The sequence below is a fragment of the Leptodactylus fuscus genome, chromosome 5 (assembly GCF_031893055.1).
Source record: "Leptodactylus fuscus isolate aLepFus1 chromosome 5, aLepFus1.hap2, whole genome shotgun sequence".
Classification (NCBI taxonomy): Eukaryota; Metazoa; Chordata; class Amphibia; order Anura; family Leptodactylidae; genus Leptodactylus; species Leptodactylus fuscus.
In genome coordinates, this window is record NC_134269.1 from 147380764 (window position 1) to 147404960 (window position 24197).

Sequence of the window (24197 nt, forward strand, 5' to 3'; positions counted from 1 at the left end):
CTCTGCAGACTTTCTGCTTTAATTATACCTATAGGGTAACTGCCAGCGTTTTTGTAGGTAACCTTGACATGCTGCAATTTCTAAAAATGCAACAGTTTTTTTTAAATCACAGCATTTCCATGGCGGATTTTTTTCTGCAATGTGTGGATGGGATTTGCCATTGCAGGGACAGCCACATGGGGCTTCTGCCTAAGGAAGAAGTGCTGGTGCTGTAGAACTGTAATTATGGTGGTCTCATATGTGGTGAACAGTGAGGTCACCATAAATTAACCTGTGTGCTTGTTTCCTTTGGGCCTGTGATGTACCTGATGGTGGTAGTAGTTTCCTACAGGGCACTTCCAGTTAGAGAGGGGTCCTCTCTTTTCCAGAGCCATGGGATGGTGTTTAGAAGGGCCCTGATGTGACATGTAGGAACGACTCAGGAGGCAGAAGTGCAATTTTACAAAAGATATAACTTTACTGAGGTAATAACAGAAACCAATGCAGCTTCCTGGTTGGTAGTAATATGGAATTCCTCTGTGGGTGGCTGGCACCAGACTTGATATTAGCGGGTGCACAGGAATTGTTGGTAACTTGGTCTCTTTTTTTTCCCCACTCCAAAAAATGTATATTCTGCCTCAACTACTATAGATATAAGGGCTGATATGTTGGGTTCCTTTTGAACTATAAGATGATGGGTCCTGGCTGGGAGGCCCTAATAACCTCAACTCCTCCTCCATATTGGCACTTTTTCCATTCAGGGGGCATTAACAACATGTTTTCCCTGTCTCAGGGCTGCAACAATGGTAACAAGGCACTGGTTCTTAAAATAACCCAGGTTTTTCCTTCAGTGGCTGCAAGGTCTCTTAGTGGGTCTGTTCTGCTTTCCTGCTACCACTGGACTCAACTAACTGACTCAGGTCACTTCCAGTCTCCTCACCTAAACGTCGGACAGTGATGGCTGGGTGATACAACATGAAATGAGAAGGGAGCCATCTTCAATGATAGATTACACTACAGTATATAACAAAGGGGAACACACTTAGGGGAAATCACAAAGCATATTTAGCTTGGTCCACTGAGATAATGCATTTAGTGACATCTCTATATTAGTTTCTGTCCATTTTTCAGGAACACAAGCTTGTGTGTCCCTTTAGATTGTTTGTGCATGTGGTATCATAGATTAAATCAAACTTGCTAACACTCCCTTAAAGGGGTTGTCCAGGATATAGATATTTTTTAGTTAGGTCGGGGAAGGTGACAGACAAATAACCCCCTAAAAACACATATTCACCTGTTCCTAGTGCTCTCAGTATGGTCTGGTCTTGCAGCTCTGTTTTCTTCCGGCAAAAGTCCCTGCTGCACATGACTACCTGTGTCGTTCATAGGTCCTTGCCTTCCGCTGACGCCTTTCAGCAGAAGGGACAAGAGAAGTCACAGCTGGCGAAGACTTCCAGCAAAAGAAGACAGCCAAGCAGCAGGACCGGACCGACACCGAAGCACAGGTATTTTTTGCCACCTCCCCCTGCTTAATTGAAAATAAATAAATATTTACAGGAGACCTCCTCAATGAGTGAAGAAATTTCCCACTAGTAGGGCAACTCTACATCTTTACCTTCAATGATTGGGTTTGAATCCAGCCAAGAACATCTGCAAGGAGTTTGCATGTTCTTCCGGTGTTTGTGTGGGCTTACAGCATCTGGCATGTAAACATTTTCTGGAGATGCCCAGAACAGATGATATGCAGGGAGTCCTGTGTGTCAGACTGTTGCAGATCTAATACTAATAATCTATCCTAAGGATAACCAGGACTGCAGATCTGCATTTGTTTTTTAATTGCAATAACAAGTAGTATGTCACTATGCATCTCACCTGTATGCTAATGGGCAGCACACCAGAGGTTATTAGCTTAATGATCATTAGCATACCATGAAAAATAAAAAAAAAAAGCGGTTCTTTAGCAAAAATAAATAAATAAAGAACTGCGGTACATGCAGCTTATAATTGCAGTAATACTTAGCATAGGGGGTCACAACCTATTTATATGGTGTGCTAGTTTTTTTTTTGTTGTTTTTTTAAATCAAAGACAATGTGTGCCATACAATAGTTGTAAGGATGTCAATCTCTACATGAAAGTCATAAAACAATCCATATCAGCAACCAATTAAACATATTTCATTTGTGATGCTTTTCTGTCGATCAGATCAGCTTTCAAATGAACAGAGAACTCAGATATTTATACAGTCTGATCTTTTCGTTGAATAAAGTCATACAAACTTTTCCAGCCCTACTGAAATGAATGAACAGCCACTTTAGCTTGTTTTGTTACCATATGATAATTGTAGGTTAAGGCCCCACATTGCGAAAACGCAGCATTTTTTTTTTTTTTTTTTAAAAAGGAGCCACTCCTGACTTTGGCTCAAAAAAACCACAGCAAAATCTGCAACATAAAAAGTTGTGTTTCTGTACCGTAGAGCCTTAACCTTACACTTGCTTCAAAGCATAAAAACAATAGCTCCTCTGAACAGGCTCGTTTATATCCAGACACAGTATCACACCTTATATTTCCTCTTCCTCTCCTAGAGCAGCACAGCTGAGATATTCCTGTGCCAGGCAGATATACATGACGTGCCGGAGGTTGCGGCCTAGTATGTGTTAGTATACATTTCACCTGTATGTAAACTGCAAATAAATGGAAAACCTTTGTGCACTGGCTGTTAGGATTCAGGTGAAATGAATAGCAACATGTGCAACTTATTACTGCAAGAATAAAAACACATGCAGGTATTCAGTAAAAAGTACTGTGTAAACCCAGCCGTAGGTTCAGGTCCCACGTAGGGAAATGCAGCGTTTGTTTCACATCGTTTTTCACAGAAAGTCTGCAGTTTTCCTCTGCAGACTTTCTGACCCTATTAGACCTATATGGAAAAAGCCAGTTTTTCCACAGATATCATTGATACATTGCAACTTTCAAAAATGCAAGTGTTTTTGAAAACACAGCTTTTCTGCTGCAGATTTTTTTAAATTTTTTTTTCAATGTGTGGATAGGATTATGCTTCGTTCACACTTGCACCCCATCCAGTGTTTGTCATTCTGCCGGGTTTCCCTCCTCAGCCCTGGCGAAACTGGACAGGGAAGGAAACCCGACGGTCAGCTTTAAAACCTATTCACTTGAATGGGTTTGGAAAGGTGACTGCCAGTGGCCTGTCCACGGGGAAAACTTTTTTTTTTTTTTTTTTTAACTGGACACAAGGTCGGACATGCAAGACTTTGTCTCCTGCTAAAAAAATCTGTTTCCCCCACAGACAGGCCACATGCGGACACCGGCGGTCACCTTTACAAACCCATTCAAATGAATGAGTTTTAAAGCTGAGCAATGGGCTTCCGTCCCCTGTCCAGTTTCGCCGCGGCTGAAGACGGAAATCCTGCATAATGCACACACGTCACACCGGAGATCGATTTGGAGTCACATTTGAGGTGTTTTCTCTTGAAATCAGCAAGAAAACACTGTGTGTGAACATAATCTATTATTGGGGTGCTGAGGCTGACATGCTTATGACGATATACTTTAAAGACACTATATATATTTATACATTAGTAGTGTTTTTTAGGGGAAAAAATTAAAAACTGATGAAAACAAACAAAATGTTGTATATGTGAAGTGGATAGTAAATAAGAATGTAACGTGAGTGTGTTATGAGGCACAACCTGCACTTGGACATATGTGCTTATTAATGCCGCTGCATACCACAGGCCCTAGACCACGTGACGTGTAAACATGTACACCAGCCTGGCAGCGACATGACTGCAGTGACACAAGCGCCAGACTGGCTCCCGGGTGAGCGGCTGGTCTAGTTCACAGTCTAGTTCGCTGACGTCACTTCCGGGGCACAGCCAGCGTGTGTAGGGGGGCAGATAGCCCAGACGAATGGTCAAAATGGCGGCCGCACAGTTAACGGACGAGGAGCTGGTTTCTGAGCTGAAGCGCTCTGGCGTGATGCCGGGACCGGTGACAGACAGCACTCGGCCGGTCTACCTGAAGAAACTCAAGAAGCTGAGGGAAGAGCAGAGGCCTCGAGTCGGGAAAACGCGGCTAACAAATAACAACCAGACCGTGGATGGGCACTCGGAAAGCCTGGGAGCCCGCCCGCTTTCTGGGGATGTGACGCACAGGCGAGGCGGCCGGCACTACCAGCAGGCAGAGGCCGGGAAACCGTCTCCGATTGTAGGCTTCAGCTCCGACGAATCGGATGTGGACAGTGCCTTGGGGGCACATGGCGGGCGCCGGGAGAGGAGCAGCACCCCGCAGACACAGAGGAGCCCGGCCCAGCGGGACTATATGGACAAGGTAGACGGGCGGAAGGCGCCTGTCTGGTGGGGGACGTGCAGGCCGCACAGCCCCCCGCTCCGCGACGACACACAGGAGGAGACGGCTAAAAGCAGGACCGTGAACGGCAGCCGCCTGTACTGCAAGGATTACTCTGACTCTGATGAGGAGGACTATGCGGAGGATGAGCTGATGAGTCGCCGGAGCAGGCGGCCTCCGAGCAGACAGGCCCGCGATAACGGCATGGACCCTGCTGAGGAGACGAGCAGACCGGCCTGGGACAGGGAGGAGTCTCAGGTGTCTCCCAGGCATCGGGCGGCCGCCAGGAAGTCTCACTGTCCAGAAGTGGAGACGAGCAAGAGCAACAATCACCTGGGGGCCGCCTATAGCCCTGACACGGGGCCCCGACTACACCTCACCAGCAACAGCATTCCTAGCAGCCGCGTCTCCCCGTCCAACCATGCCGGCTCTAACCACAGCTACTACCCGTACACCGGCAGCAAGAAGAGGCCGCACAAGCTTCCCGAGCCCGAGGAGGCGCTGCTGCAGCAGTTCAGGAGTGACGAGGTGTCCGCCAGTGCGGGCTTCAGTGCCCACTACCTGTCCATGATCCTGCTCACCGCCGCCTGTCTCTTCTTCCTGCTGCTGGGACTCACCTACCTAGGCATGAGGGGCACAAGCCTGACTGGAGAGGAGGCCAGTAAGTATTACCAGAGTAGGTACACTGGGGGGAGCACTGTTCATGGCTGTATACATAGAGCTGACTGGAGGGAGCACTAGCTATAGGGGGCCCTTGTATACATAGAGCTGACTGGAGGGAGCACTAGCTATAGGGGGGCCTTGTATACATAGAGCTGACTGGAGGGAGCACTAGCTATAGGGGGCCCTTGTATACATAGAGCTGACTGGAGGGAGCACTAGCTATAGGGGGGCCTTGTATACATAGAGCTGACTGGAGGGAGCACTAGCTATAGGGGGCCTTGTATACATAGAGCTGACTGGAGGGAGCACTAGCTATAGGGGGCCTTGTATACATAGAGCTGACTGGAGGGAGCACTGTCCATGGCTTACTTAGGCCAGCTATAGGGGGGGCTTGTATACATATAGCTGACTGGGGGGAGCACTGTTCATGGCTTACAGGCCAGCTATAGGGGGGCCTTATATACATAGAGCTGACTGGAGGGAGCACTAGCTATAGGGGTGCCTTGTATACATAGAGCTGACTGGAGGGAGCACTAGCTATAGGGGGCCTTGTATACATAGAGCTGACTGGAGGGAGCACTAGCTATAGGGGGGCCTTGTATACATAGAGCTGACTGGAGGGAGCACTAGCTATAGGGGGCCTTGTATACATAGAGCTGACTGGAGGGAGCACTAGCTATAGGGGGCCTTGTATACATAGAGCTGACTGGAGGGAGCACTAGCTATAGGGGGCCTTGTATACATAGAGCTGACTGGAGGGTGCACTAGCTATAGGGGGCCTTGTATACATAGAGCTGACTGGAGGGTGCACTAGCTATAGGGGGCCTTGTATACATAGAGCTGACTGGAGGGAGCACTAGCTATAGGGGGCCTTGTATACATAGAGCTGACTGGAGGGAGTACTAGCTATAGGGGGCCCTTGTATACATAGAGCTGACTGGAGGGTGCACTAGCTATAGGGGGCCTTGTATACATAGAGCTGACTGGAGGGAGCACTAGCTATAGGGGGCCTTGTATACATAGAGCTGACTGGAGGGAGCACTGTTCATGGCTTACTTAGGCCAGCTATAGGGGGGGCTTGTATACATATAGCTGACTGGGGGGAGCACTGTTCATGGCTTACAGGCCAGCTATAGGGGGGCCTTATATACATAGAGCTGACTGGAGGGAGCACTAGCTATAGGGGTGCCTTGTATACATAGAGCTGACTGAAGGGAGCACTGTTCATGTCTTATAGGCCAGCTATAGGGGGGCCTTGTATACATAAAGCTGACTGGAGGGAGCACTGTCCATGGCTTATGTAGGCCAGCTATAGGGGGGTGCGTGTAGTGTATATATAAAGCTGACTGGAGGGAGCATTGTCCATGGCTTATATAGGCCAGCTATAGGGGCCTTGTATACATGAAGCTGACTGGAGGGAGCACTAGCTATAGGGGGGCCTTGTATACATAGAGCTGACTGGAGGGAGCACTGTTCATGGCTTATATAGGCCAGCTATGTGTGTGTGGGGGTGTAGTGTATATATAAAGCTGACTGGAGTGAGCACTGTCCATGGCTTGTATAGGCCAGCTATAGGGGGCCTTGTATACATAAAGCTGACTGGAGGGAGCACTGTCCATAGCATAATGTTAATGTCGGTGTGTGACTCCCCACTCCATTACTGTGCTGGATGTTATCAGTCCCAGCCTCGGCCCACAGTCCCATTAGGGCAAGTGGTAGTTTTCGTGTGGATTTAAACCTCTTTTCTGTGTGAAGACACTTGCTATCTGGAATAGGGTTTCAAGTCCATGTTGTGGCTGTACATCAGCTACATGCATATTGGCATCTGTGAATGGCATGGATACGGAGTTGGAAGAAACCCACCTCGGCCTCAATATAAGTTTCAATTATTTTCTGCAATTAATAACATGTATAGATTGTTGTATATTTGCTTTTATAGGTATACAGTCACAAGGTGTTTAATGAATTAGAGGATCTTTACTGCATCTGCCTGACCATGGCTGTCATCCATTTATGAAGGAGTGAGACTTGCTGTGGAAAAATGAGTCTGCAGCTTAGCCTCCTGATGAATGGGGCTGCATGTGGTCTTGTTATAGATTTGCAGAGTGCTGTCTCTGGGTCACATGACTGACCCAGCTCTATTCCCGCTGCTCGTTCATAGAGTAGAGCTGGTTCAGTCACAAGATGCAGATTTCTGGACGACACCCCAAATCCCCCCAGTTCTTTGTGAGTCTATGAATTAGTACACCAAGAAGCCAGTATGTATATTAGTAAATATGTTCCTTTTGAGCAGTGAAATCATTGCCCCAAAAAGATGTATTGCCTGCATCACTCCTTTAATGGGTTGTCAGTCCTGAAAATGGGTTTTCATACTAATGACCTATCCACAGACAGCCTTTGGGCACCTGGGTTAAAGCAGTATATGATAGTCTATTCAACCCAGTGGACTGCTGGAGACAAGTGTTGTAATAAGCGGTTATGGCCATTAGATTAGGATTTTGAGGGGCTTGTTCAACCACCACGCCACACATCGGCACACTGTATCCCATACTCAGACCTGATTGGCTGGGTTTATGCTCTCCTTTTTTTTTTTTTTTTTTTTTTCTTTCATTGCATGCAGTGTATATTGTACTAATGACTTGCACGTGTTACTATTCATCTCACCTGTATGAAATGGCCATGAAACTGAAAGCCTCTGGTTGGTGTACTGGTGAGATGTCCAATAGCATGTTTTCTTCATTGCTGCAGTTAGAGGACGGTTCATGTCCTCAGGCACATGCAGTTTTACCTCTAGAAAGCAGACAGTGCGCTATATTGGTAACAGCGTCTTTTGGCTTTCTAGCGGTATATAGAAGTGCATATGCTTTAAAAACTATATATATATAGTCAACTCCTCCTTAAATGGCTACCACACCAAGCACCTAGTTTTGTCTGGCCGACTGTTCAAAAAAAAAAAAAAAAAAAAAGCGCTGAAAATATACAGTAGAGTTCTATTGGGAGGCTTTTTTTGGAAGCTGATTTTGAGGCGGATTCGGCATCAAGAAACTGTGTGCCCTGACCTTTAGGGCTAGTTCACACGGGGGCAAGGAGGCGGATTTTGACTGCGGATTTCGCCTCAAAATCCGCCTCTGTACATTGGTGGTCTGTGGAGACCACTAGCGTCACTCTCTGTTCCAAAATCCACCCCCAAGTGAACAAGACCTTAGAGGGGTTGTCCTGTTATGGATGTTTATCCTTTGTCCTCTGCATAAGGGATAAATGTCCATAAGTGTCTGATTGCTACTTCCCGCAGTGATCAGGAGGGACTACTGGGACAGTAATCTCTGGCAGCGGCCCTTTATAAGTGAATGTAGTGCAGCTCATACAAATGCACTTGCACTTCAGATCTCTGGGGGACCTGGTGATCAGACACTTATCTCCCTAGGGGCAGCACGGTGGCTCAGTGGTTAGCACTGCAGCCTTGCAGCACTGGAGTCCTGGTGTTCAAATCCCGCCAAGGGCAAAAAACCATCTGTAAGGAGTTTGTATGTTCTCCCTGCGTTTGCATGGATTTCCATCCCATATTCCAAAGACATACTGATGGGGGGGGGGAGACACTTCTCTCCTTGTCCTGTGGATAGGGGATAAATGCCCATAACTGGACAACTCCTTAAGTAAAATATTCTTTTTAATTAGAAAACTAACAGATTGTGAGACGCTTATGACTTTCTGTGGGTATGTTCACACATTAAGGATTTGCTTATGACAAATGCAGCCTATATTTACAAAAGAAGCTGCTTCAGATGTCCGAGGCTCATTCTTGGGTTTTTGTTCCGCACAAGCAGTAGGTCTGCACAAGGACTGACCCCACTTCCACTCAATACAGCTTTATCCTGCAGATTCTGCATGTCTATTCTTATGGTGGATGTCTGTCTTGTTTTTGCGGTGAGGAGTACGCCACAGTTTGTCACAGACCATGTGAATGGGGAATAACTTGCTCCATTCTCTTGGATTCAGAGCGTCATTGCCTCTGAGAATTTAGGTGGCTCCTAGACCTGAAATACTTAGTGTCATCATCTCATAACAAGCAAGTTCTTGCTTTGACTGCTATAACAAACGTTGCCTTTCCTAAGCTTGCTCACAGAAAATGCCTGTAAATCCAACAATTTATGCATGACTAATAGTGTTTAAGATTTCACAGAATATTGTGTGGGCTTTAGACATGAGCTAAATCTTGCGTATGAGGTAATGCTAAATCTTAAATTGCTGCAGATTGGTCATTTTCTTTTTGGAATAGGAGTAAATGGAGCTTCATGTTTAAAGGTGTCCAGTTTACAAAAACATTTTCATATACCTTATTAGAGAAGTTTAATTTCGTACAGGAGAGTACTTTCACCCCTCCCCTCCCCCCCAAAAAAAATAAAAAAATCTTTCAGCCAGAGTGGAGAGCAGCTACAGTGAGTATCTCACCCCATAAGACTTGTTCTGGATTACACTAACAATCTGAGAGAAAATATTCATTTAATATTTGACTTTCTGTAATATTTGGGGGTTGTCCTGGAGTAAAATCTTGGTGGAGCTTCAGCTTATTTCTTGTCTTCAGTCTCTTGGTGGTTTATGATAAGTAATGTGGCATTGTCAGTGACCAATGCAGTATAGGATAATGATGTAAGTGATGTTGGCTGTTAATATGCTCAGGTAGTGGTATTGCCTCTTCAGGCACCATACCATATGTATTTTTGATGTAATATTGGGCTTATGTGAGGGTTTTTGTCTTCTAAATGGGATTTTCTTGGCTGAGACCACACATGCTGGGTCTGCTGACTTGTGCTTAGTGGATATCACGCAGGTAGCTGATAGACTTATCGCTGTGGCTTCCATCTGCAATTGTTGGATGGGTGGCCCAGCTTTCAACCTTTGCATTGGAACCAGAGTGGTGGAAGGTCAGTGAGTGGTTTTAATACCTTATGTTAGGTGCTTTCTATGTACCGAAATCTTTAGTCCATGCTTGGCATACTCCAAAGTGGATTACAAATATAACTACAATTCTGCTCTTCTGTATGATCCTAAACATACAGATCAATGATGCCTGGTAACCATTCTTATGATGTATAATGATTACACTAGTACAAGACTGACTTACACACATTTCTTTTCTCTCCTCTTAGGAGGCTCTGATGACCTGCATAGTGAGGTAAGTATTGTACTTAGTTCATTAATACTTTGTCATATCTTCAGACCTGGGTTTCAATAAATACACAGTACGAGATGTCAGACTGGGACACTCCTATTAGACAATTGTATAAAGAAAGCATTGGGTTGCACCTCTTAAATTGAATTCAGGAGTTTCATTCAATTCATTTGCCACAGATGTGTATAATCCAAGACCTAGCCATGTAGTCTCTTTACAAACAGCTTACTGAATTTTAGCATGGTACTATATGCAAAAAAAATTAGTTTGTGAAAATGGAAGTGTTTTAGGAAGAACAGTGACACAGCCATGTAGTGTCAGACCACGTAAAGTTACAGAGCAGGGTCACAAAGTATTTAGGCACATATTGCGTAAAAGCCGCCAATGCTCTGCTGGCTCAGTAACTGCAGAATTCCAAACCTCCTATAGCATTAAAGGGGTTATCCAGAGTTAGAAGAACATGTATTCTAGAAATTGCATCACACTCTTCCATTGGGTGTGATTGGTATTGCAGATCATCTCCAGTGAGATAAATGGGGCTGAACCTCAATGCCACTCATAGCCTTTGAACATGTGATTCTGCTTTTGTGGAAATGTAGCAATGTTTTTCTAATCTTTGGTAAACCTTTTAGCATTGCCACTAAAATGTGCGCCAGGAACTCAATGGCATGATTTCCACTTCTGAGCAGCTGTATCACGCTTCTCTATTTCATGCCAGGAGAATGTTACCTGCCTGACTGCATTGTGCCAGCTGTGGGTTTGTTTGTTTTTTGGGGGGGCAGGGTTGAGGAGGAATTATGCTATTCAGAGACTGGTCTAGGACCCATAGTTGCAGGAAAGGGATTTCCTAATGCTTCAGCACACTAATGCCGGGTTCACATGTGGGTTTTTTTTTTTTTTGGTCTGGAATTTGATTTTGGTAGCCGCGTCAGAATCTGGACCAAAATCTGCTTGTCACGGCTTCCGATATTCGCAGCTTTCCACTCTGGATTAGGCTCAAATGAATGGGCCTAGTCTGGAGGGAATGTGTCAAGACAGGGCAGGTCGCTGCTTTTTTCTGTGAGCGGTAAAACACGCTTGCAGAAAAAGGAAATGCCCAGCTCCCATTAAATTCAATGGGAGGTGGATTTTTTTTTTTTTTTACAAGGATTTTGCTGAACTTGTATGCAGCGATTTTGGAAGCTGATTTTGATGCAGATTCTGAAAATTTGCTTAATAACCTCTCCACAATCTTTCTAGTGGGAGTTTCACGGAGAATCCACCTGAAGAATGAGCAGAACTGTTTTTGTTTTGTTTTTCTGTTAGCTGGAAAAAAAAAAAAGATCAGCTGGCAGAAAATATCTGCCTCCAATTGAATGTATGGAAGGAAGCTTTCAGGCAGAATTTGGTGCTGCTTTTGAGGAAGGTTCTGCCTTATAATTTGCTCCAAAGTCCTCTGTGTGAACCAACACCAAGCTGGCCATATACATTAGATAAATGTTGATTGAACTGTCCAACATCTTCTAAGAAGATTACTAAAGTTAGCTGTCAACCAAATGAGCATTTGTTCAACAGGTATCCAATTTGTATGGCCTGCCTTAGCCTTAAGGGCTTTGTGCTGTTATGATCACTTATCCCTTGTCCTGTGGACAGCGGTGCAGTGTATGATCACGGGGGAAACTAATGCTGGGGAATGGAATTCTTAGTTTAGTTTCCAGTTTCTGTCACGATTTGTCACTCTATTACATATTTGAATTAATTGACTCGGTCAATGTGGTTTTTCTTTTAGACAGCTGACAATCTGCTGATGAATACTCTGCATAAACTACATGACAAGTTGGCAAAAAGAGCAGGTAAATATGTTCTAAAATGTTTGGCATGGCCCGTTGTCTGACCTTACATTCTGCAAGACTTCAAATATGGTCGGTCAATTATGAGTGCCTGACATTTACACGTGCACACATATATTCCATCATTCATTGCCTATTCACTCCGGAACTGTCATGTTGCCCTGAACTACACTGCTTCAAAAACGTATTCATACTTTGATAATGTGCCTAAAACTTTCTCCCTGCAGTAGTATGTCATATATCTAGCAATTGGAAACTTCACAACTAATGTTGCAAAAAGTTATGTAATGCAATTGACTTGGCTGTGAATGTCTTTCTCCACTGCAGATAGTCTACTGCATATGTACATGGCCTTTAAGATGTTGATGTCGAATATATGAAGTCTGTGAAATTTGAATCAATTTAAAAAATAAGTAAATTGCCTTTGCAAGTAGTCTTAGTAAAGCATCAATTAGATTATTTTTTGGTAAGATGGCATCCTGTTTAGAGATGAGCGAACACTGTTCGGATCAGCCGATCCGAACAGCACGCTCCCATAAAAATGAATGGAAGCACCTGATACGTACACTTTGCCGGTCGCCGTGCCAGGTGCTTCCATTCATTTATATGGGAGCGTGTTGTTCGGATAGGCTGATCCGAACAGTGTTCGCTCATCTCTAATTCTGTTTGCTAACATATGTCAACTAGGTTACACAGGTAGACATTGGGGGAGGGGGGCGGTGGATAATGTATTAAGACTTTTATTTCCCAAGGCCCCTTGCAGATGTCCTTGGTGTGGGTCAGTGTGTTATCTGAGTATTTTACAGATAGCACAATGACCCTTTCTCTTCTATGGGCCTGTACACACGACTGATTTTTACAGTCCTGTGTACGGGCCAACAGTCCTAGTAGGTCCTATTTAGCGGCTCGTTCTTCCGTGGCTCCTATTTTTTTAATGAAAGGAGGTGTGGAAGCATGGCGCGAGCACGGGCGGCACATGGGGGACATCCCCATGTGCCGCCTGTGCTTGTAATTCACTGCAGGCTGATTGTAGCACGGTCGTCTGCAACTGACCTAAGCCAGTCTTGAAGGGGTTGTCCAGGACCTGAAAGTAACAAACTGATGACCTATGCACTTTTATGACTTTTATTTCCTTAAATTTTTTTTTTTTTTTCTCCTCCTTAATCACATTGTGGTAGGAGATTACATATGTGGTGATGCTGACTACAGTCATATTTCCGTCCAAGAGGCAGCAGAGTATTTACAGGTCAGTCATTTATTTTTTTTCCCTCTCCATTGCTTACAACTCTTAATGGGAAGGAGGGGGGGGGGGGAGTGTTACAGGAATTAGTCTCCCACCCCTGTCCGGTCCAGCAGTGCTCCAGGGCTTTTTCCAGTGAACATCCTTGTTGCAACATGACCACTGATGCCAATCAGCGGCCTAAGTAAAAAAAAAAAAAAAAAAAAAAAACCTGGGATGTAACTTGCATACATAAACTTTGATGTCCCGGATCCTTAAGCCTTAGCGATCACCTGGCAAGAACATTTTTCAGAACAAGCTCCTGGGTGATGGGAGACCTGACAGTAGAAGACACCGGGGTGAGATAAGCTTGCCTGACCTCCAGGAAAAATCTGTAATTCCTGGACAATTACTCTTAAATGACATGCCTACCAGCTTCCAGCCTTCAAATTTGTTGGGCTCTGAAAGATCACACCACCTTTCTGTCATAATTTGCTCCCCCCCCTAAAAACTGATATTAGGGGGAATGAAAAGCTTTCTTAAATATCTTTAAATGTATACTTAAGGACATTGTATTCACCATGGGAATAATAACACAACACCTCTTGCCTCTGGTTCAATTAAGGTCACTCTGTAATTTTTGGGTTTTATGTTGAGAAGTTTCCTTTTGTCATATCTTAAAAGCTGTTCTGTAAAAATGTGTTTATTTACAGAGTTTTGGTCAAGAATATATTAGTCAGCTCAACAATTCTCTGACCTGGATTCTAGATTCTGGAAAAGATGTTGGAATTAGGTGAGTACATTTTGAGAAGGCAGGATGTGTATCTCATATTATGTCATACATATTCCTATAGCACCAGACTTATCATAGTGCTGGATACATTTAACACATTCTAAAAATATTCAATATAGAAATAGTCCAGCTCACCCACTTGTCAATCTGAAGACAATTCCTTAATTCCGGGATGCACGAACACCGATGGACTCAACTCGGTCAATAGAAACTTGATATATGTGAAATGATCCAGCACTCTCCAGATAAAAAGTAGCTTAAAAGTTACATACTTTATTTCTTCATGCGATAAAATGACAATCCATGTTCATGAAGGTACTGCCATGAGGAAGGAACTATGTTCCAAAACGCGTAGCATAATTCATCAGTGATACGCTTTGTCTGCTGATGCAGTACCTTCATGAACATGGATTGTTATTTTATCGCATGAAGAAATAAAGTATGTAACTTTTAAGCTACTTTTTGTCCGGAGAGTGCTGGATCATTTCACGTATATCAACATTCTAAAAATGTCTAATCTCATTTTACACCACTCTTTGTTTGGATTAGTTTATGCACAAAAATTTGGGTGCGCAATATTAAATATCTTAATGTGTTCTTATTGGACAAGACTTAAAACCATTAAAATAATGCGTAAAAGTGGTACCAGTTGTACTAAATTGTGGTGTATTCTCATTAATCTTCCCCAGCATAGTTATAATCTTTTATATACTTTATCCTAACCATATACTAATTCTGTGTAAGTGGGTTGTTGTTGTTGTTTTGTTTTTTTGGGTTTTTTTTCTTATCCTTTCTGCTCCTTTGCCTTCGCTTAGGGCTAGTTCACACGTGAACAAAGGGGCGGATTTTGACAGCGGATTTCGCTTCAAAATCCGCCCCTTTACAATGGTGGTCTATGTACATGTCCTTTCTTCAGGCGGAAGCTGCGCGGGCCCCCGGCAGCTCCCTCCTATGTCGGCTCATTCATTTGAGCCGACAGCGGAGGGGAAAGCCGCGACTGCGATGGTCGCCGCAGGCTGGTTTTGACAAGAGAGAGACGCGGCTCACCGCGTCTCTTTCCGTGTCAAAACCCGCGCGGGCAGTTCACGTGTGAACTGACCCTTAGAAGGGAATATAAAAACTACTAAATTATGTTCTTTGTACAATTGATGTGTTTGAGACTCATTCAATATTGTGAGTTAGTCTTTGGTTTAGACACTGTAGCGGCACTAATGTATATTGTCTTAACATGAAATGGTAATTTTCACGATCTAGTTATTGACACATCAGATATTGTTTTATGGGAGAAAAATTTTATTTTTATGTCAGCCATTGCACATTGAAAAGGCAGAATATATTGTATTCTAGGATTGTCAGTAATTAGGTTTTTTTGTTTTGTTTTTGTTCAGGTGCTCTGGAGATGTGGGAGATGCTAAACTGAATGTAAATAGTGTGAAGTACCTGGAATCCACGAGACCGCAGATGTCCTTTGTATGTCGCTTCCGCCGTGCCATTGTGACAGTAGCACATAGGTTATCACTCCTGCTTCTAGGTAAGTTCCCATAATGTAAACTGCTTTTTATGCCGGTCTAATACTATTACAGCTTTCTCAACTATCTTTGAAAATGTCCAAGAAAAAAAAAAATGCAGTTTCATGTGACACTAGAGTACTCAAGGAAAGTTTATCTAAGGCTGGAGGCTGGTTCTGTCTATTTTTTTTTTAATTTCTTTTATGCATTTAGAAACTAAAGAAATAATATTTACTTTGATTTTACCTTGTTAGGGAGCGTTCACACTACCTACATGTCGGGTTTTTCTGTCCGCTTGAAAAGTCGGACATCTTTACATGCGGACAGTGAAGGAAGGGCACAGAGTGCAAAAGAACGCACCCAATGTCCATTTAAATAAATGACAGGTGTCACGGACACAGCTAGTGTCCGCTCCTAATGTCCGTGCCAGATTTTGAGCGGACACTACCTGTTGGACACAGACGGTAGTGTGAATGCCCCCTTAAAGGCTGTGCCTACACTTCTGCTGCAAACGCTTAGAAATAAGTAGAGAAAAAAATACAACCCCTTCACATACAGCTTCTATCCAGACCTTTATCTTCTCTGGCTACATAACACAAACAAATCTAATGTAGTGCATCACACTACACGTTACTCCCTTCCTTCTGTTCCCTCTTGCAAACTTACAAATGTGGAAGGGTGTACCTTAGAATCGGACAGCACAGGGTTTGCTTGTGATATGTAAACTTGACCACCCATAGCTTTGTATGGAAGTTACAATCATAAAATGTGTATGATTAAAAAACAAACAAACTACCGTATTTTTCGGACTATAAGAAGCGGAAAAGAAGGGTGCGTCTTATAGTCTGAAGGTGGCGCCTGGCATCCGCTGTAATAGAGAGGCGGAAGCCGACAAGTGATAGACGCCATTACAGGTGCCGGGGCCTGAGACATCGCTGCGCTCCTCTGCCCTGCATGAAGCCAGCAGTGGCAGGGGCTCCTCCGTCCCCCCGCTGCTGGCTTCATGAAGGGCAGAGGATCATAGCGATGTCTCAGGCCCCGGCGTCTATCCCTCCCCGGCATCCGCCTCTCTAGTACAGCGGATGCCGGGTCCGTATCGGTGGCCCCTTCTCCACCGGGGCCGGTCCCCACCGGCCCCGTACCTGTAAAGTTGCAGGCCGGCTCCTGCACGGCGATATCGCAGGAGCCGACCTGTCCGGGTGACAGCCGGGAGCCTAATGAGGCTCCCCGGCCTGTCACTGCTGTATTAGTATTGCGGCTGGTCTCTATGACCAGCCGCCGTAATACTAATATACAGAATGTCCCATAGACGGCAATACAGTTGTATTGCCGTCTATGGGACTTGCGATCAAGTGACCGCAGGTTCAAGCCCCCGGGGGGGAATAAAATAGTAAAAAAAAAAAAAAAAAAAAAAAAAAAAAAAAAGCTTTAAAAATATGAAATAAATAAGTTCTAAATCACCTCCTGTTTTTTTTTCAATACAAGGTGATCTAAGCAATAGATATCCCCCAAAATGGTATAACTAAAAAGTACAGCTGGCCCCGCAAAAAAAAACGCTCTATGCATCCCCGTACAGCTGCAGGGTCACCGGTCAATGTGGCCTTGCAGCTGTTGCAAAACTACAACTCCCATATATTAAATATTTTACCAGTTTTTGCTTCAAAATTTTTTTTCCCTATTTTCCTCCTCTAAAACCTAGGTGCGTCTTATAGTCCGAAAAATACGGTATAGGCTGCAGTCTCCACCTTATTACTTTATTGGATTGGGATTGCCATTGCCTTATTATTGTTGTTTGTTGTTGTCGTTATTATGTGAATGACCTCTTTAGAGCAATAAGAGCATTACTGTTCACCACTTTGGAGCAACTGCAACACTCTCAATGCTCCTAGAGCTAAACTGCATATTGACAAAGACAGAAATATCTGCAATGGCGACACCAATTCACAAGGGATCATCTGTGTATTGCTGCCTACATTGGCAAGAGGGGAAACTTTCTCCTTGTGAATCTGTTCCTACATTGCAGCCATATCGCTTTCTTTGCTATTATGCAATTTAGCTCTTCGGAGCAATGATGGCTTTCCACTTGCTCCAGAGAGGTAAATGACAATGCCCTTATTGCTCCCTAGAGCTTATTTGCATATTGACAAAGGATGTGATCTTGCCACTGGAGGCACCTATTCAGTTAGATCACCTGAATCTGTGGGTTCTGGTTACAGACTCCTACTTTGTTTTTTGTTTTATATAACTTTGTATTTACTAATGACTGTACTGCAAACACATTTATTTTTCTAAATGCTCATAAAGGTGTTGCTGTGGTTTTTGGAGTGTTCCAGTATATACGATACCACTGGAAAAAGGAAGAGGAGGAAACTAAACAAATGTATGACCTTGTGGTGAAAATTATAGGTTAGTTTCATATATAACTTGTATTATACAAAAGTACATTGGAATCTTTTAGTACATTGAATTAGGTCCCTCCGACTTACAAAGAAATGGAGGGAGAGAGAAGGGGTGGAGGAGAAAAAATGGGTATGGGTTACATAATGCTCTAAGGGGTTGGTCAGTATTAGACCAAAATTAAGAGACAAATGTGTAATGAAAAGTTGTACAATTTTCAATATACTACTTGTATCAACACGAATCAGGCTATTCCGTTCTGAATTCTTGCAGGACTTTTCTCTGCATTTTTCGCCCCTTTCAGGCAAAAAACCGTGGTGGTCTCATTATAGTCTGTGGTCCGCAGGTTATAGTGTGTGTGGTGTGTGTTTTTTTTTTTTTTTTTTTTTTTTTTTTTTTTTTTTTTTTCTTTTAAGCATATCAGGTTTCGATTCATGGGGTACCCAAGTGGACTCCCCTGAACGGAAACCCGATTGCAGGTGTGAACCTATCGTCACTGAAAGCAGAGATCTAGAAAACCAGGAATTGATACAGGAGGTATATTGGAAAATTGTACAACTTTTCATTATACAAACTATATTTGTGTCTCAATATTGGTCTGAAAATGCACAGCCCCTTCAACTCTTCTTTGCTGCCAATTCATAACATTGGAATTGTAAAGCGTGCTTAAGGACGGGCAGAACTTTCTTCTCATGGGTTATTCCATATACAGTATATGTTGAAGTTCTTTTGTTTCTGTACTGTCTATTGCTTTTTGTACCTCTATAACTAGCAGATCTGGTGTTGGTTTAATTTGTAATGCATATACTACAAGTAATTTCAACAATGCAAACGTAGTTAAGTTACGTATGTGATTGTACCTTCAGATGTTTTAAAAAGTCACAATGAAGCTTGCCAAGAAAACAAAGAACTAGAGCCATGTACACCAATACCCCATGTGAGAGATTCCTTAATACCGCCAAGTGACAGGTAGGTTTCTGGTTTTGATCTTCATGGTAAAACTGAGTAGTCTGAAAGGGTTTTTCTCCATCTCCTATCGGCTTTTCCTCTTCCTACTTCCTATATTCTTAAGCAAGCTGGTCGGTGGGTTTTGACTGATGAACAGGACACTATGAAGTACCTCACTAGCTGTAAACGTTGGCTTAACCATGAGAGATTTGTTTACTAGAAATCTAATATAAATGCAGTAAATTCATTACTCAAGGTTGGAGCATGCGCCATACACTCCTGTAGTTATATGGATTTTAACCGAACGGCGGGGTGGCGATGACTTCTAAGTGTAGGAGAAGAATAGCCTTTCTTAAGTGTGAACAAGAAAAAAAAAGTTTTAATGTTAGAATCCTTTTAAACTATGGTATTTCACCAGAATGAGAACTGAGTGGCAAGACGGCTCCATACACATTACAGCCCCAGTACAGCACAGCCTCTATACAAAGTATCAAGTCTTGGATAACCTCCTGTGATCTGTCATGAATGGTCAGAAGCACTGGATACCAGCTCCAATTCAATTAACTTGCTGTATCTGGTAGACATTGAGCTTTGTAAAAAGTAATATGTAGAATTTTACCTGCAGCTCTGGATATAAATGCGGAAGAGAAATCTAGAGTATGAGTGTCCACAACACTTATGCTATCAGTAGAAGTCTTTATTGTTTTAGTATATAGATCAGAAATGCTTGTGCTTAGGCCAGATACAATATTTCTTGAAAAGTTACGATCAGTTTGTTTGCGCTTGCACAGGAAAAAAATGAAGAAAGTTTGGGAAAGAGCAGTTGAATTCTTGGCTGCAAATGAATCCCGTGTAAGTACTGAAACAAAGAAAATTGGAGGAGCAGACTTCCTTGTATGGAAATGGACTCAGCCTTCTACGTGTGAAAAACCTTCAGTTATCCCATCTAAAGTATGGCAGGGCCAAGGTGGGTTTTTTGATGTTATATATATTTTTTCTTAAAAGCTTTTACTTGTACACAAATGTCCTTCTGTGAGAAACCATGTAAAGCAGCAAAGAATTGTGCACATTGCTGAACTCTGCCCTTTTAGTCTAAGGTACATAAGTAGAATCAAGAAAATGCTGCAGAAAGAACGCAGCGATGATGCATGTGGGGTTTGGGTTTTTTTGTGTTGGTTTTTTTAACAGCTTTTCCACTGCTTTTTGCAGTTTTGCCTCCCCAATATAATTCCATTGGCAACATACAGCAGTTTTGTCTGCAAAATGAGGATGAGCTTAAATAAAATCTCACAATTTCCACTGCGTGAAACAATAGCTTTCTTTTGCGACAGGCCTTATGCATAAACTCGTCTTCCCTCATAACTACTGTATACATGTTGGACTAATGCAAGAGGACAAAAATAAAATTTTAGTTTTATTTTCTTCTCACAAATTTGTTTGATTAAATATTACCCACCATTCCCTAAATAATCACACAACGGCAGTTTAATAATTTGCCTAACTAGCTTAAAATTTTTATTTTTTTCTTACAGCTTTCCATTTGGATAAAAGAAATTCCCCTCCAAACAGCCTCACTCCTTGTTTGAAGATCCGGAACATGTTTGATCCAGTAATGTAGGTATATCAAAGATGTGTAAGCTTATTCAATTATGATATGATGGCAGCAAGGGTTATACTTTTGCGTACTGCAGTTGCTTGTCTCTTTACTAAATGAGCTTTGCAGGTTCTATGTTGATAAACAATGGAAATGCTTAAAGGGGTCTTCTAAGTTTTGGAAAGGATAAATTAAAAGGAATACCGTAAAGTTAAAAAATATAAAAATAAAAATTATAAAGCCAGCATGTCTATGAAAGTAAAAATAGAGCCCCTTCAAAATATCTATCAGCAAAATTATGCTGATAGAGCCCGACATATGCGTGAATAGCCTTTAAAAAAGTCTCCTTTCAATGGGATTCTGGGGGGTGGCTTTCAGGACTTGTTTCCTCGGTGGCTCTATTGTCCCTGAACCAGGGGTTTTCAGGCTGGTTCTAACTCCAGGTCACTTTGTGGGAACCAGCACATGGGCCCCCAAGTCACTTGGCTGCTTCGCTTCTATCTTGTGTTCCCTGCTAGCTACCTGTGCTGTGTGGCCTGGTTTCACATGTATTCAACCCACTGTCCTAGCACAGGTAACTAGCTGCAAACACAGGAGAAGAGGAGGTTGGGCAGCTGAGAGGGTAGGTGCTAGTTTTATCATGTGAAGTCCTGAAAGCTGTACGGAGAACTTCTGTAATAACTTCTGTAATCTTGTGTTGGGCAAATAATGTTAGTGTGTTTCATTTTTTTGTCTGGAAAGCTGTGCTTTAATGTTTGTGCAATATATAATTTTTTTTATTAATTTTTAAGGGAAATTGGAGATCATTGGCATTTGGCGATTCAAGAAGCTATTCTGGAGAAATGCAGTGATAATGAAGGGATTGTTCACATTGCAGTTGATAAAAACTCTCGTGAGGTAATTGCACTTACCTTTTCTTTACGTTTTACTGAATTTCATATATCCCTTGGTTAATTTTGACTTTGCTTTTTTAGGGTTGTGTGTATGTAAAATGTCTGTCACCAGACTATGCAGGAAAGGCGTTCAAGGCACTGCATGGATCTTGGTTTGATGGTAAGGTTTTCCACATTCTGTACTCTAATACAATATGAAATTACATCCTGGTTCAGGAATATGGTTGGGTCATATGATCCTATATTAGGAGCCATATCGCAGCTGTATTCTGACTGTGCGACGCAGCAGTGTTCCACCTGCAGTTTTGCCAATGAAACATGTCCTGCTTGGTCTCAATAGCCAGTAAATGTTGGCGCTTGCTAATGTGATATGTTCCTCCCTCTCTCACATCTATACAGAATGAATTATCCTCAAGCTGGCATAATATTAACCTAAAACTGTACCGAGCAAAGATCACGCAAATACCCTGATGTGATTGTCATGGCCTAGCTGTTCTATCAGAATACAGGTGCAAAGCATAAGCGGCCAAATACAACTGTTACAGATCTTAAAGGTGTTGGCCACTTTCAGATAAATATTGAGAGATAAGTGTTGTTGTTGTTTTATATAATAAGTTTTACAGTTTTTCAAGATACTTTCTCCATAATTTTCTCATAGTTTTGTAGATTTCAGTTTGCTGTCATTCATTTTACTTGGCTCTAGAGGATGAAATTCTGACCCTGGTCATGTGATGTACAGTCCATGGTCATCTGATGTACAGTCCATGGTCATGTGATGGGCACACTGCTTGTTAGTCATAGTACAGTAATCGGACATCAGCCTGGTAATGATCTGTGCATCTGTGATCATCACATGACCATGGTCAGAATTTTGGAAGTAACAGAATGAATGACAGCAAGCAGAGATCTAGAAAACTGTACAACTTATTACACAAACAATATTTCTTTTTAATATTGGTATGAAAGTGGACAATCCCTTCAAAGCCTGCATCTAGTTAACAACACTTTAGAAATGAATAGTGCATGTTACTACAAGAAAATTTGTAATCTATCTTAAAGGGATTGTCCAGGGTAAACTATAATCTATAATTATTTATAAACTAAATAATTATTATAAATTAAATCTCTAATTGACCATATCCATGGCGCAGTCAAATTACGACCCCAGGGACACTTTCTGACAATCCGGTGACATTCTGTTTTCACTGCTTCCGAAACGGCACGTCGCCATCACTCTCAATATCCCCCTCCTCCTCTCCAAATCTTGCCCAAAAATGGGTCCAGCCTTTAAAAAAAAAAAACTTGTGAATCACGGGTTTAGATGAAGCAAGTGTTCTAATAAGATCTTGTTTTGTTTTTCCTCCCTCAGGAAAGCTGGTGACTGTAAAATATCTGCGATTAGATAGATATCATCATCGGTTTCCTCAGGCTCTCACCTGCAACACTCCTTTGAAGCCTTTAAACAAACAAATGAACTCTTTGTCACAGTTAAATCTGCGAACAGGCACATCTCCATCATCATGAGAAAGCGTTGTCGTAATGACTGTTATATTTGCAGCAGGGTTGGGGGTCCTGACTTGCACCTGTCTTCCTTTTTTATTTTTGTCATTTGATTTTTTTTTTTTTTTTTTTTTTTTTTTTTTTTTTTTTTTCCCCCCATATTCATCAGTATGTCAACATTTCCAGTGAGAACACAGGTTGTTCGGTCTTGTGGTAAATCATCATCCAAAGGACATCACAAGATTAACAGAGAAAATTGTGGTTTACATGACATCCTGTGCTACAGGACAGCAATGTTTTTATGACCAATTTGAGATAATCATGGATTGTTTGTTAAACCATATGACTGTTTTCTTGAATTGAAACATGGAAGATAATTTATTGAATTCCTATGGGATCCTGCACACTATTTTGTCATATATATCTATAATCTTCATAGTAAATTGTACATTTTTTGAGGTTAACTATATGACTTCTGCTGCTGTAGATAGTGATTTTTGTTACAGCTTGAAGTACAGGGAATATCTGGCTTGGGTTACCAAGATGGGAATTGTAAGACATGTACTTTGCCTTTTGTATTTAAGTGTAATTGGTGGTGGTGGCAGCAAAAGTCTTGTGCAAATGTCTGCTTACAAGCAGTAAATAAGCTTCCTATTTTATTCATAACATAATGTTATTTTATATAATAAATTGGCTGCACCATCTCATAAAGGTCAAACAGCCAGTTACCTTTAAAAGTATTAGATACAAATTGAAATATCTTTTATAGGTTTTATATAAAATGTCTGACTGTGTTTCATGTGAGTTCTGATACCAATTGTAAAGATTCAATGATTGTGAGCAATAAATAAGCAATTGGCAGATGCTGGACAATTTATTTTGTGAGATGATGTATTTATTCTACCATGTTAGGACAAGGTATGGCTGATATTGCAGTATGTCTCCCTGTTTTGTTTTTTTTTCTTTCTGTTTTCCATGATGTTGGCCTCCACACTATGGCAAATGTAAAGATCAAATCGGTGAATTTTGTTACCGCCGTATACTTTGGGTCTTCACACCCAAATGTGTAGTAAATGTATAAAAGTTGCCTGTATTCCTCACTATTAAAGTTTTGATTTATTACTAAAATTAGCTGTTACTCTAATTCGTTTTGTACGTTACATAGCAAAGCTATTATGAGATTAGTCATTGGCTTTTTAAGCCCCGTTCACAAGGAGGGCGGTTTTTGATGTGGAATCTGCCCCCTTACAATAGAGGTCTATTTAGACCACTAGCGTTCTTTTTTTTTTTTTTTTTTTTTTTCTGTGAGCGGCACGTTGCCCTTTCTTCAGGTGGATT

At 42.2% G+C, this 24197-nt stretch overlaps 1 protein-coding gene across 1 annotated transcript; it reads left to right on the forward strand.

Annotated features, from left to right (window-relative positions):
- Window positions 1-3894: 3894 nt before the first annotated feature.
- Window positions 3895-23954, forward strand: LEMD3 (LEM domain containing 3). The gene is made up of 13 exons (XM_075274442.1): window positions 3895-5006; window positions 10156-10181; window positions 11947-12010; window positions 13186-13253; window positions 13940-14019; window positions 15408-15550; window positions 17832-17933; window positions 18791-18893; window positions 19664-19839; window positions 20405-20486; window positions 21258-21363; window positions 21441-21519; window positions 22729-23954. Exons 1-13 carry the CDS (start codon window positions 3908-3910, stop codon window positions 22881-22883), a joined length of 2283 nt encoding a protein of 760 aa, XP_075130543.1. The 5' UTR covers window positions 3895-3907; the 3' UTR covers window positions 22884-23954.
- The last annotated feature ends 243 nt before the right edge of the window (window positions 23955-24197 follow it).

Bases quoted from the DNA above. Each gene is read 5' to 3' on its own strand.
- LEMD3 (XM_075274442.1), top strand. From the start codon at position 3,908: ATGGTCAAAATGGCGGCCGCACAGTTAACGGACGAGGAGCTGGTTTCT. The intron at 18,894-19,663 runs GTAGGTTTCTGG...GCGCTTGCACAG, and splicing joins TTAATACCGCCAAGTGACAG to GAAAAAAATGAAGAAAGTTT. The intron at 21,364-21,440 runs GTAATTGCACTT...TTGCTTTTTTAG, and splicing joins TTGATAAAAACTCTCGTGAG to GGTTGTGTGTATGTAAAATG.